A 13,497-nucleotide genomic window follows, 5' to 3' on the forward strand; every position below is an offset into this window, starting at 1 on the left:
TAGGGTTAGGGTTAGGGTTAGGGTACACTTCTGTAGTACAAGTCTGGTACACTTTGTGTATACATCTAGAGTAGATAATAACACATGTGTTAACAATGTGTTATTATCTACTCTTGGTATACATATATGTACCTCGGGTACATATATGTAGTACCTGATACGACAACGACCCCTTCAGCCACACTAACCTATACTACACTTGCATCACACACTAACCTAAACTACACTTGCATCACACACTAACCTAAACTACACTTACATCGTGTACTAACCTGAACTAGACAAGCATTGCGAACTGTTGACCATGAAATAGACATGTGTCAAAATGTATCGTTCTAACACGCTTGGCACTGTCCTTACATTTATAGCCTTGCCTCATCCAACACCAAGAATCATTACATCATGCGAAATGTCATTACAGACAACTAGGAAAAGGCATGTAGTGATGTTTAGCAAAAGTACAAAAAGGACGGATGTCACGTTGAAAAAACAACACACCCGACCACTGACGACATTAGGAACAGACGGAAAGTCCTAGCTGCACATCAGATATCTCGCAGATAGTGTACCCTCTATGAAAGCTAAATATATACCCTCTACATCACATAATGACAATATAACCTGGCAAGTGAAACTACATAACAAAGACATAACATAGCAAATATAAAGGCTTGTTTAAAAAACAACACCAAACGTGATGGTCTAATATCCAAAATGCAGCTGTGCAGCAGAGCGGTAAAAATACCACCATGGCAGAATACTGCACAGAGAGAAGCAATTGCTCTGCTTAGCAACAAATACCATGACAGCAGAATACTGCATACAGAGAAACAATCGCTCTGCTTAGCAACAAATGCCACCATGGCAGCAAAATACTGCATAGAGAAAAACAATCTCTCTGCTTAGAAACAAATGCCATGAATCTAGAAAAAACTTGCGATTCATCGGTGCAGGCAGAGTCGGTGTGTGTCTGTTCACTTGTTGCCAGCACTCAGGTCCTCCTCACTTTCCTCCTCTTTCACACGCCCCCACTCCTTGTCACGCAACTCCACCCTCCGTATCTTGCCGCTGATCGTCTTAGGAAGCTGCTCCACAAACTCCACCTGGTGGCAAAATGTTTAAACTCAGCGCGCACGACACTTACAGATGGAGAAGATAGGAAAGAAAAGTCACTCGAGAATGAATTAAGAGACTGACTTGCACACAAATGCACGGAGCGTGAGGCTGTAAACAGTTAAGCAAACGATTGCACGAGCACAGGAAACTAAAAAACAAAGGAATGAAAAAAAGGAGGAAAAGGAAAGGAAGAAAGGAAAGAAAGGGTGGGGTGATAGGAGCTGAATATGTTTCACTAGCTAACTTCATAACTTACTTTCCGTGGGTACTTGTAGGGAGCCGTAACTTCCTTGACGTGGTCCTGTATCTCTTTAATGAGAGCGTCCTTATCGGCATAATCCTTGTTTTCATCCGTCAGTACAATCACAGCCTTTACAACCTGCACAGCAGCCAGCACACGATTACCTCTCTACAGGCTACACCGAGTTCCAAGAACACCAAAAAATAACACCAAGTTAAAATGAAACCAAGTTAAAAAATCTACCAAGTTAAAAAAAAACCGTGTTAAAAGAAAACCAAGTCAAAGTAACACCAAGTTAAAAGAAACCAAGTCAGAATAACACCAAGTTCAAAAAAACACTAAGTGAAAATAACACCAAGTTAAAATAACACCAAGTTAAAAAACACCAAATTAAAATAACACAATGCTAAAAAAACCAAGCCAAAATAACACCAAGTTTAAAAAACATAATACATAATATATAAATTGAAATAGCATCCCCCCCTCGCGGACGATGAATCGGGAAGCCCTCGCAGGGACGGATGCTGTGCATCGTTACCTCGCCGCGAACGGGATCGGGGCTGCTGATGACTGCAGACTCCGCCACGGCCGGGTGTTCGATCAGAGCGCTCTCCACCTCAAACGGACCGATGCGGTAACTGCAACAACAACGACTCATTAACTCGTTAGCTCGTTAGGTCGTTAGCCCATTAGGTCGTTAGCTCATTAGGTGGTGGGAAACACTCATCTCGCTAATGATCGCGAATCAGTTATTAAAAAATTGGCGATCGACGGGCCGACACCCTTATTTGGAAATTCGATTTTTAAGGGACGTTCTCGAGAATGGTCCTAGGAGCTGAAAAAACCCTTACCCTTACCCTTACCCTTACCCCTTACCTGTAGAAACTTGTGAATCCACTGAGAATTATCATCTCATAACCTCCTCGTAACATTTAGTAGAACTCCCCGGGAGTATTGCTGCGGACACGGACATGCATGCAGGAGGGAGCGAGAGAGAGAGAGGGAGAGAGGGAGAGAGGGAGAGAATGTAATGCGAGAGATTGAGAGAAGATGCACGATAGTACGAGAGAGACTATGGGAGACGGATTAGAGAGAGAGACTCAGCAACTAGTGCACAGAACGAGTTAGAGCAGATGACACGATGTGACAGCAGAAGAGAGAGAGAGAGAGTGGCAAGCAGCATGAGTAGCAGAGACTAGAGAGAGAGAGACATGGACAACGTAGGACTCGACGAGCACTCAGTGCAGACATGACAGAGATGCACCGAGATACAGAGATCAGAGCGAAGACTAGAAACATGAGACACTGAGAGAGACGAAGAGAGAGCAGAGTAAGAGAGAGTGACGAGAGTATGAGACGAAGAGAGTGAGAGATGCGACAGCTATGCAGAGTGCGAGGATGTAGAGAGATGCAACGTATAGCGACGGAGAGTAGTAACGGAGAACGGAGTAGATCGTGTGGAGCGCGCTCACCATGCGCTGAGGATGACGTTCATCAGATCGGCTGACAATGCCAAAATCGTAAGCCTCGTCCTTCGCTACGATTATAAGTGCGGGCGTCGCTCCGTCAGGAAAGTAATCGCCACGATACGCATGCGCCGTCCGCCTCCTCCTAGCTGGCGATCCTACGTCCTGCGTGCGCGAAAACATAAGAGTGCATATCTTCCCTCGCGCACGCGCCCGAATATCTGCTCGCACGAGATGTTCGCACCGCTCTTTCATCTACGGCAGTGCAGAGAGATGCACGATGTCATAAGATTGTACGAGACAGTAGACATGCACTCACGCACAGACTGCACATGCTCTCTTTTGGCTCTTGCACAATCTAGCCACGCTAGTAGCTGGTTAACTCTTCCACTCATCCACTCTACTCCCCCCACACTCCCCCCCCCGCCCCGCTAGTCCCGCCCCCCTCCCCCCCCCCCCCCCCCCCCCCCCTCGCCCCCTACTCGCCTCCCCCTCCCCCTCCCCCCCGCACGCAATGCCGCACCATCGCCATACGATGTACATTACGGCACGCACTGCACGCCACACGCCATACATGTACTATTACCCACGCATGCAACGCAACACACGCATACATGCTCATACGCACGTGCATGCAAGCACACACACGCATACTTGTACATACGCACGCATGCCAGCACACCGCATACACTGTACATTGACCACCTGCTCATGCACGCACACACGCATACATGTACATACGCATCGGCATGCCCACGACCACACACGCATATAGTCAGCTACAATACCGCACGCATGCACACACACACGCATAATTGTACATACGCACGCATGCACGCACATCACGTATACATGGTGCATACGCACGCGCAATGCCCGCACACACGCATACATGTACATACGCACGCATGCCGCACACATCGCATACATGTACATACGCATGCAATGCACGCACATCGACGCACTACACATGTTAACATACGCATGCATGCACGCCACACACGTCATACGCCTCCTACAATACGCATGCATGGACGCCACATCACGCATACATGTACCATACGACACGCATGCACGTACACACGCAGTGACAATGTAATATCGCATGCATGACGCACACACGCATGCATAACATGTAGGCCTTACATATCGCAGTGGCACCTCGCACGCACACATAGCATACATTGTAACATACGCCACGCTATGCTGACCACACACACCGGACATACATTACATTATGTGCGCCACACACGCCATACCACTCAATGTACATAGGCATGCATGTGCAGCACACACACAGCTATACATGTACATTTGCCGCTTGGCACGCACACACCGCGCTCACATGTAACCTCAATGCACGCACACACGCATTACAATAGTACATACGCACTATTGCAGTGCCCCACACACACGCATACATGTACATACGCAGGCTATGCGACGACACACACGCCATACATATGCTACACATATGCATTGCGATCGCACGACCATACAATTGCGATACATCGTACAATATTGACACGTCAGACATGACCTCAGCGCACATACGCACTATACATTACCAATACTGCGCCACGCATGCAACTATGCGCAACCAGCACGCATACTAGTGCATACTATATCGTGGCATGCATTGCACGCATCCTACACGTCATACAGCTACTACATTAACAGCCCGACGATTGTCACGTGCACACACACCTGACATACTCATGACCATCACGTACCGCATAGCCCACGCAAACACTGTACATACGCATGTATGCTCACCGCCACACACCACATACATGCTACATACGCACAGCATGCCACGCACACACGCGCTACATGTACCATACGCCACGCATGCACCGCCATTACATGTACATACGCATGCATGCATGCGCATACACGTACGCACGCAACACATGCCATGCATGTACGCACACGTGTATGTACATTATGCACGCACACGCACCCACAGCGCCCACACGCACACGCCACACACACACATGCACGCATTGTACGTACCACGTAGTCACATGAACAAGCCGACAGGATAGCGTGTGGTGTTATCACTCCTGAGCACCGATGTCTCCTTCTACGATTCGGCCGGCACCCTCCTTTCCTCATCACGATCTATCGCAGAAGGAAACAACGCGGGTAAGATGTAGCGATTAGTCGCTTACCAACCAGATACTGATATCGAGGCATTTATACGGCGTACGCACGAAACTCTTCTGCCTGACGTTGACAACATATATTCATATTGTCGCTCACTACATAAATTACAGTACCCTGCTCGAAATCATGCGACTTTTGCACGTTACTTTGAAGTGCAATTTTAGTGGTGCCTGACCAACATTCATTTGTACTTTAAGTACGGGTGCACTTCTACACACCCTCTGTTACACAGCTGCTACGCATCTGGTGTTGCATACCCACTTACTTACCTTATCGTGATTACTATTTAACTCGCATCTTTTTATTTATCAGTTTTTCGCAAATTATTTTTCTTACACGCAGATTTCACAGCATACTTTATCAAAGGTGTGCATGCACAGCGATACAGCTTGACGTCACGTTTACAGATGATTGTCAGCGCTTTACAGCCCTGACGCTCACGCTTTTACAGTCTGACGTCCCCGTTTACAGCCTGCAACGCTCATCGCGTTTAACAGCAACTTGACGTCGACTGTTTACAGCTGACGTCACGCGTTTTACAGCTGACGTCACGCTGTTTACAGCTGACGCTCACTCAGTTTACAGCTGACGTCACGCGTTTACAGCTGTGACGTCAGCGCGTTTACAGCTGACGGCACGTCGTTTAACACGCTGACGATCACGTCTTACACTGACGTCATCGTTGTACAGCTGACCGTCACGTTTACCCGCCGACGTCAACGCGTTTACAGCTTGACGTTCGCAGTCTCTACAGCTGACGTCACGCGTTTACAGCTGACGTCACGCGTTATTACAGCTGGACGCTCACGTGTTACATAGTACGCTCACGCTGTTTACAAGCTGACGTCACCTGCACGCGTGTTTACAGCTAGACGTCACCGTTTACAGCTGACGTCACGTGTACAGCTGACGTCACGCGTTTACAGCTGACGATCACGTTTACAGCTGACGTCACGTTTACAGCTGACGTCACGCGTTTTGCAAGCTGACGTCAGCGCGTTTAAGCTGACGTCGAACGCGTCTTTACAGCTGACGTCACGACAGATATACTGACGTCGACGTTATACAGCTGACGTTCACGTTTACATCTGAACGTGTCGACGTTTCAACAGCTGCCTTCACGTTACAGCTGACGTCACGTATTACATAGCTGACGTGCACCGGTTTAACAGCTGACCGTCAACTGTTTAACAGCTGACATCACCGTTTCACACGCTGATACGCTCACGTTTACAGCTGGACGTCACGCTTTACAGTGCTGACGTCACACGTTTACGAGCTGCAAGTCACGCGCTCTTACACGCTGACAGTCACGTTTACAGGCTGACATCACGTTTACAGCTGACGCTCACGTTTTACTGCCACTATGCACTATGCACAATGCACTAAGCTGGACGTCACGAATTTACAGCTTGACGTCACGCGTTTACAGCTGACGTCTACGCGTTTGACGAGCTACGCTCACGCGTTTACAGCTGACGTCACGCGTTTACAGCTGACGTCACGTTTACAGCTGACGTCACGTTTACAGCTGACGTCACGTTTACAGCTGACGTCACGTTTACAGCTGATATCTCACGTTGAACATGCTGGTGTGGCAGCTTCACGAACCTGTAGGTCATAACCAGGAGCAGGTTTCCCCATCGAACCAGCCTTCGCGGGAATGCATCGATACGTTCCAGCTAGAAGAGTCTGCAAGATGTTAATTTTTTAATTGTAATTCTACATTATTATATTATATAGAATTATTCTATCTACATATTTATATTTACTATTATATATTTCGATATTAATTTTTTTTTGGGCAGGTAATAGTAAGGGTGATCAACACACTAGAAGTTAAAATGTAAAAGAGATATTCTTAAATAGCTGGGTTAGGGTTGAAAGTAAAACTCACTGTTTCGGTTTGTCCGTATCCCTCCCTGATGGTGTGACCTGTCTGTTCCTTCCACTTCTCTATCACCTCTGGATTCTGTGGCGAATTTAATCAGAACTATTAAATCAATTGGCTACATTTACTGCAGAAACAAATAGCTGTAGATAAATAGAAATTGTGGAAAAGAGAGCTAAAAAAATCAACAACTATTACGGTACTGCAAAAACTCCAAAAACAATACGATACGTAAATATTCGCTCAACTTTATATACGCTCTGCTCGCGCGCCCGCGAACTTGCTCGTGCCCGCCATCGTAGAGGTAAAAATGGAACTATTCTCGGACCACGCCTCTTTCAAACTTGTTATCCTCCACATTTTCACACACCGCGGTACATCAACTCTCACCCCCCCCCCCCTGATACCTTCCGAGCCTCATCCACACTGTTACAACATCTGTTGTTTGTATGTGTGTACTCATGAACAATAAACACTGAAGTATAGCTTAATCTTCTATGCTATATTCCGCAATGAACAAGTGAACATCTTAACAATAGGTGTCGTACATATATATGACGTATTCTTACGCACGCCGCCTCGCGACTCACCAGGGGCTCGCCCGCGCTCACGCCGCCTCACGACTCACCAGGGGCTCGCCCGCGCTCACGCCGCCTCACGACTCACCAGGGGTTCGCCCGCGCTCACACAGTGTCTAACGGCTGCGTGTTTTATGCCCGATAAGTCGTGGTCCAGTACCATCATGCGGTAGCCAGTAGGTGGCGCACAGAACACTGTCACTGGATACTGAAGCAGCACCTGTGAGGAAAGAACGACGGGAGGGAGCGGGGTCTGGGTACGTGGTTAGCCATTGCCTCTCAAGATACGTGATCTTCTACTAGTACTAGCCGCATTTATTCTTGACTATAGTCACTGAGAATGTGACGAATGTCAAAATCATGTGAAAACGGTGCACTTGTACATGCCACACACAAACGCCATACACGATATCGCAATCGCTAGTGTTGTCATGAAATGAGACGAGCTATTTCTACAAAGGTAAATCCAACAGTCTCTGTAACAGTGTCAGTACGCTGTAACACAATCTCGCTATCAGCTTACGTTTAGTGTCTGTTTACTGTCGAACTTCGGCATTTCATGTATGAACGCGCAGGCTCCCTGCAGCCACGGAGCAAATACATTACTGTAAGCAGACTTCGCCCATCCGGTGTCCGAGAGCGCCCACAGAACATCACGATCCGACAGATCCAACCAGTGTCTGCCGGAGAAAGCGCAGGAGATGCATGAATAACGCACATACAGTGATAACACAAACATATGTCCGATAACACAAACCTATCGGCAATATTGCAATATTTAATTAAGCAAAGTAACGGAATTAGTCTCTTGTTGATGATTACGAATACGAAAATATAAAATTACATTTAAAATGTCACAATGCACGAGTGTCGCTTTAATTACTGCACCTTCCGGTGATGAGGTGGCCTAGACCATAGCTAGCCTGGGTGTGTAAGGTCATCTTAGGATGACCGGTGGTACCGCTCGTGAAAAATATGTTCATGGCATCTGTTGCCAGTGTATCGGCACACTGCAAAATAACCAACAACACTCTCACATCTGTGACAAAGCAATTATTGAAGCACTTTTGTCGTCTTCCAAGAATTTCACTATATTCTACAGCGTTGTGTTCATGCTGCTTGCAAATTCGATATCATGCATTTCATGCTAGAATAATATAATGAGAAAAACAGACGATGTAAATATACCTCATGCTCATCGGATGCATTGTTATACAATTTTTTGAAGTCAAGCCAGCCATTTCTAAAATAAATTCAAACATAAGCCATCTGAATATTCGTGGTTAGTGTATGCATACTAAATCAACCTGGGAAGACTTAATAATTAGTTATGTTAATCATCACTGATATTGTGATGCAACGCATAGCATGATGATCACATGCAAACATAGCATGATGATCACATGCAAACATAGCATGATGATCACATGCAAACATAGCATGATGATCACATGCAAACATAGCATGATGATCACATGCAAACATAGAGGTCATTGCATGAAGAAAAGGCAGAAAAAAATTACATAAAAAACATTCCTATAGTAACCTTACGAAATATAAAAAATAAGTAATAAATGTTAGATGAAAATATGAAAACAACTTACCTTGAAACCTCGTTCTTGCCGACAACAATTTTAGTTTTCAGATTCGGACATGTCTTGGCAACCTGAACAACAACACAAAGTTACATCGGACATATATTACAAGTTACATTCTATATCAAATAATATTATATTCAACACGAAAAACACAACCTTAATTCCCTGTAACCGGTTGACACTCGTTTTTGTCTGGGTTAGAAATACATGCAAATACAAGCAAGCAGCATTCATGCATGCAGTTATGTATTGAAAACACATTTTACACAATCACAACACGATCAGGTTCACTGCAAAACGTACGTACATACGTTCATTCTGTATACAATATATACATTTATATGTATACTATTGTATACAATATATGTTCTTGATTGAATGATAAAGATGGATACATATACATATTCTATATAGTAATGTATAGCTTTGTTCACGCTAATGCCAATAGATGGCGCTGCATCACGCCCGCACTCTGACCTGGTCTACAGTGTCGGCGACGTCCTCGCCGGCAATGATGGCGACTGCTGCTGACACCTGGAGGCGATGTTCAATGTCTGCAGGTCGCAGCAAGGTCGTTCCCGGACACAGCACGATGCCTGCAAACGCACGCGCGCGACACAGATCAATGACCGTGGCGACCGTCGGACACCGAACGCATGCTGGCGCCACCTAGGATCAGACCGAGGCGGGGATCGTGGCGAGGGTCCAGGCTGAGGGAGCGGATACTGGCGGACGGACGGATGCGATCGCGTCACGTCTATCTCGCTGCGCCGCCTCGCACGATGTGTGAAATGTGCAACAGTGCACTTGAAGTGGCTGGAAGATGACATTACTCATGCACATAGCGCGCTCTCAGAGTACTAAAGGATCCCCAATGTTGATTCGTTGTATGTGAGATGCAGTGGTCTATTCCATTTAGGAATTTACACCCTTCTAAATGACCGACAAAACCCAACACGTGTAAACAACTTCCACAAGTAGATGTGTAACGATATATCAATAGCTAATGATACCCAACACCCAAGCTACTAACACCCATAATAAAAGAAGGTATTATTAGCTCTTGACGACATATACGGCCCGTGGAATTATGCGTAGAGCCGCGTCGAAGGTCGTGCGTATCAGAGAGTCTCACCTGAGCGGACACATGCCATGTATATCAGCCACCATTCCGGCATCTTTGGCATGATGATGAGCGTTCGATCGCCCCTAGCCAGTCCGGCCCCCGTCTCAAGCGCGGTGGCGCCACTGGAAACGCGACAATCGACCAATCAGATGAGGTTTCTTTTGTAATTCGTAACATTCGTTGTCTCTTGTGCTTTAAATTTTTCGTATTTTTACCGTTTTGCTTTCTGCGCTAGGTCGCCGTAGCTCCACTTGTGTTCTCGTCCTGAAGTCTCGATGAACCAGAGAGCCGGAAGGGGCTTCCTCTCCCCAGACTAGATCAGAAATCGGTTGGCAATGTTTAGCAGGCATATTGCCATTGGCATGAGGTTGCTATATAGTAACTTGGTGATACATTCAATAAGCGAATACTGAGCGATTAATGACTCGATCTCTACATGCAGATTCCATAATCTAATCAATAAAATAAAACATCACTTTTCACAACTATCTGATTGCAGCATTGATTGATCACAGCAATGTAAACACTGGTATGAATAGTTCTTACATAGTAGCTAATGTTATGAACCACTATATGTGCTAATGGAACATTGTATGTGAATAAAGTGAATAAAGTCAAATGTATAATTCGTCTTCATTTACTCCTGATATTATACTAGATGAATAATTGAGAGGGCAATCCCCTATCTAACATGCATGGAGACCCGGCCCCTCCACTCAGTGTTATTTAGGGTACGCATATGCTCATTCCCTCCCTTTGAAAGCACCCCCCTATCTCAGGACTGCAAAAATGTCTGAACCCCCCTTTCGCGGGCTTTTTGCGGGTTTTTCCTGCCTTGGAGACCCCCCTAAATCCGGAACACTGCTCAATGTACCCCTATCTCAGGTTAGCTCTCATTCCAACCGTAGTGACGTTAGTGTAGCGTGTGGAACTGTCGAACCACTCTACACTATGTAGTGTAGAGTTCAGTAATCGAGGGGAACTAGGTGGCAATATTTTTACATTTCAAAATTAAATAATCCTGAATGAGCTTTCAAAACTAGCAGGAATTTCAGGAATTTGATCCCGGAATTTGATAAAGTTTTCTATGATATTCAAGATGAAAAAGAGAGGAAAAACACCCCCTTTTTAAAGAAATCTCCAGGTGAAAAGTAAAATACACCCCCTTTTTTTTACAATTCTTGGGCCGGATTTTGTCGCGCGAAAAATACCCCTTTACCGGAGATTTTGGGAACGCGCATGCGGTCCCTCCGACCTCGGAGTGGGGGGGGGGCCGGGCATGGAGATTACCTCTTCCTTTTCTGCCCATTTCTCAATGACATCTCTGACAAAATTGAACTTGTGCGGCACATCTATCTTGAATGTCCGTCTTTCAAGCTCGTAGTCATGAAACCCGACATTGGATGGCGCCACACACAGGCTCCTTGTTAACACCAACAGACACTTCCTGAAAAGATTTTTCACATCTATTCCATGATTACCTTTTAGAGAGAGAGAGAATTAAGCCAAAGTACAGAAGGGGTGAACTTACAGAGGGAGAGAAGGTACAAGAAGGGAGAAGGTACAAGAACTAGGGGCAAGGGTACATACAATACTTGGAAAAGGTACAAGGTGGGGAGAAGATAAAATTTAAAAGGAAGAATGTGGAGAAGGGGGGAGACTCAAGATAGAGGAGTGGGAGAGGGTTGAGGAAAGCGAGAAGACAGAGGAGGAAGAGGAGGATATGGTAAAGGATTTAGAGATGTGTATAGACTCGAGAGTGTGATCGTCCCTGTTCTTATATTCCCATCAAGGTATATATACCTTGTTGCAAACTATAGACTGTACCAATATGCATCCCAACATACCTGGGAAGTGGAGTAGCGTGAAATTGCTTGAAGATCATAGGATTGGTGCATCGTGTGTTAGATAATCCGTAACCGTTTCCACAAAGTCTGCGCAAAAATCTCGGTGCAAATCTCCGAGTAGAAAGTGCCATGATATGAACTAGTTCTGCCTGTAGTGTAAGTTATAATCAAGAGCGTTGAGGACAGGCCTATATCAACTTAAAACACTATGACCTCAGATAATGGCCACTACCTATATATTTGGAGAGACACTCTGACAGATAAAAAACGAAGTACCGTGAAACTTTGCTGTAAACAAATGCAGGCATGTAGACCTAGACTGGTACCCGTTCGCCACCTTCACTTCGGCATATATCCTTCGCTACACTGACGTTAGTGTAGCGTGTGGAACTGTCGACCGGGTACCAGTCTAATGTAAACCATGAATGCTTGCTACACACGAATGTTCGCAGTAGACTGGTACCCGTTCGCCACCTTCACTTCGGCATATATCCTTCGCTACACTGACGTTAGTGTAGCGTGTGGAACTGTCGACCGGGTACCAGTCTAATGTAAACCATGAATGCTTGCTACACACGAATGTTCACAGTAGACTGGTACCCGGTCCCACCTCTTGGTCCCATCGAGTAATTGAGGTGGGAGCGAGTACCAGTCTATGTTGACAGCTGACCGCCATATGACGTCACTGAGTAATCAGCCGCCACTCGTGGCGTGCAGTGGTTTTTTTTACATGCCCCGCCTACTACCACCAGTAGTAGCTAGTCTAGTAGTAGTACTACTACTGTCGTTAAACTAGGATATCTTCGTCATTTCGTATACATACACTTAATTATACACACGATTACTGCCGACTGTAGATTTACAAACTAACCTACGTTTTCATAATAGCACAGGACGAATGCGAGTGAGCATTTCGAGGACTCTCTCCAAGATGGCGCACTCCATAGCTAGCGGTGCGAAACCGTGCAAGGTTGGAGACAAAATTCAAGACATCTACACTCCAGCTTTAGTCGTTGACTTGGACGGACTCTACAAAAACCTCGAACTGATGAAAACTAGCATGCAAAAGTTTGGACGTGTGAACTTAAGGCCACACGGTAAAGCACACAAATGCCCAGAAATCGCGAAATTGCAGGTAATAAATAATTAATACGCAGTGGCTACGCGTCCGGAACCGGTCGCCTAGCCTCCAGGCTACGCATCCGGAACCGGTCGCCTAGCCTCCAGGCTACGCGTCCGGAACCGGTCGCCTAGCCTCCAGGCTACACATCCGGACATCCACTCACACAGTGATCGCGCGACTTGCGTACACGCATGATTGCGCGACGGGATCCTTTCATCCGCCCTCTCTCGCTCTCTCGCTCTCTCGCTCTCTCTCTCTCTCTCTCTCTCACACACACGCACAGCTCTCTCTCTCTCTCTCTCTCTCTCTCTCTCTCTCTCTCTCTCTCTCTCTCTCTCTCTC

The 13,497-nt window shown here is 46.2% G+C and overlaps 2 protein-coding genes across 6 annotated transcripts in view; one reads left to right on the forward strand and one right to left on the reverse strand.

The window, feature by feature from the left end:
• Positions 1-112: 112 nt before the first annotated feature.
• Positions 113-12,306, reverse strand: LOC106817185 (acyl-coenzyme A synthetase ACSM3, mitochondrial-like). Its single transcript, XM_014821846.1, has 16 exons — positions 12,033-12,306; positions 11,476-11,632; positions 10,401-10,498; positions 10,195-10,307; positions 9,537-9,655; positions 9,066-9,127; positions 8,650-8,704; positions 8,350-8,471; positions 7,985-8,141; positions 7,550-7,681; positions 6,890-6,964; positions 6,572-6,684; positions 2,234-2,284; positions 1,896-1,995; positions 1,373-1,495; positions 113-1,103 (listed from the first exon to the last, which is right to left on the reverse strand). The coding sequence occupies exons 1-16, from the start codon at positions 12,161-12,163 to the stop codon at positions 975-977; spliced, it is 1,737 nt and encodes a 578-aa protein (XP_014677332.1). The 5' UTR covers positions 12,164-12,306; the 3' UTR covers positions 113-974.
• A 438-nt stretch (positions 12,307-12,744) lies between these two features.
• Positions 12,745-13,497, forward strand: part of LOC106817186 (D-threonine aldolase-like) — a 10,674-nt gene continuing 9,921 nt past the window's right edge. For all 5 annotated transcript variants that reach the window (XM_014821847.1, XM_014821848.1, XM_014821850.1 and 2 more), the window contains exon 1: positions 12,745-13,167. In XM_014821847.1, the coding sequence (XP_014677333.1) occupies positions 12,931-13,167 (237 nt within the window). In that variant the 5' untranslated portion in view covers positions 12,745-12,930. The remainder of the gene's footprint in view (positions 13,168-13,497) is intronic.

Source organism: Priapulus caudatus, unplaced genomic scaffold (assembly GCF_000485595.1).
Source record: "Priapulus caudatus unplaced genomic scaffold, Priapulus_caudatus-5.0.1 Scaffold1622, whole genome shotgun sequence".
In the NCBI taxonomy this organism is placed as follows: domain Eukaryota; kingdom Metazoa; phylum Priapulida; class Priapulimorpha; order Priapulimorphida; family Priapulidae; genus Priapulus; species Priapulus caudatus.

Excerpts from the sequence above, each read along its gene's own strand:
- LOC106817185 (XM_014821846.1), bottom strand. The coding sequence starts at position 12,163 with ATGGCACTTTCTACTCGGAGATTTGCACCGAGATTTTTGCGCAGACTT. Across the intron at positions 10,308-10,400 it reads CTAGCGCAGAAAGCAAAACG|TGGCGCCACCGCGCTTGAGA; the intron begins GTAAAAATACGA and ends TCGCGTTTCCAG. Across the intron at positions 1,996-2,233 it reads GGATTCACAAGTTTCTACAG|TTACCGCATCGGTCCGTTTG; the intron begins GTAAGGGGTAAG and ends TTGTTGTTGCAG.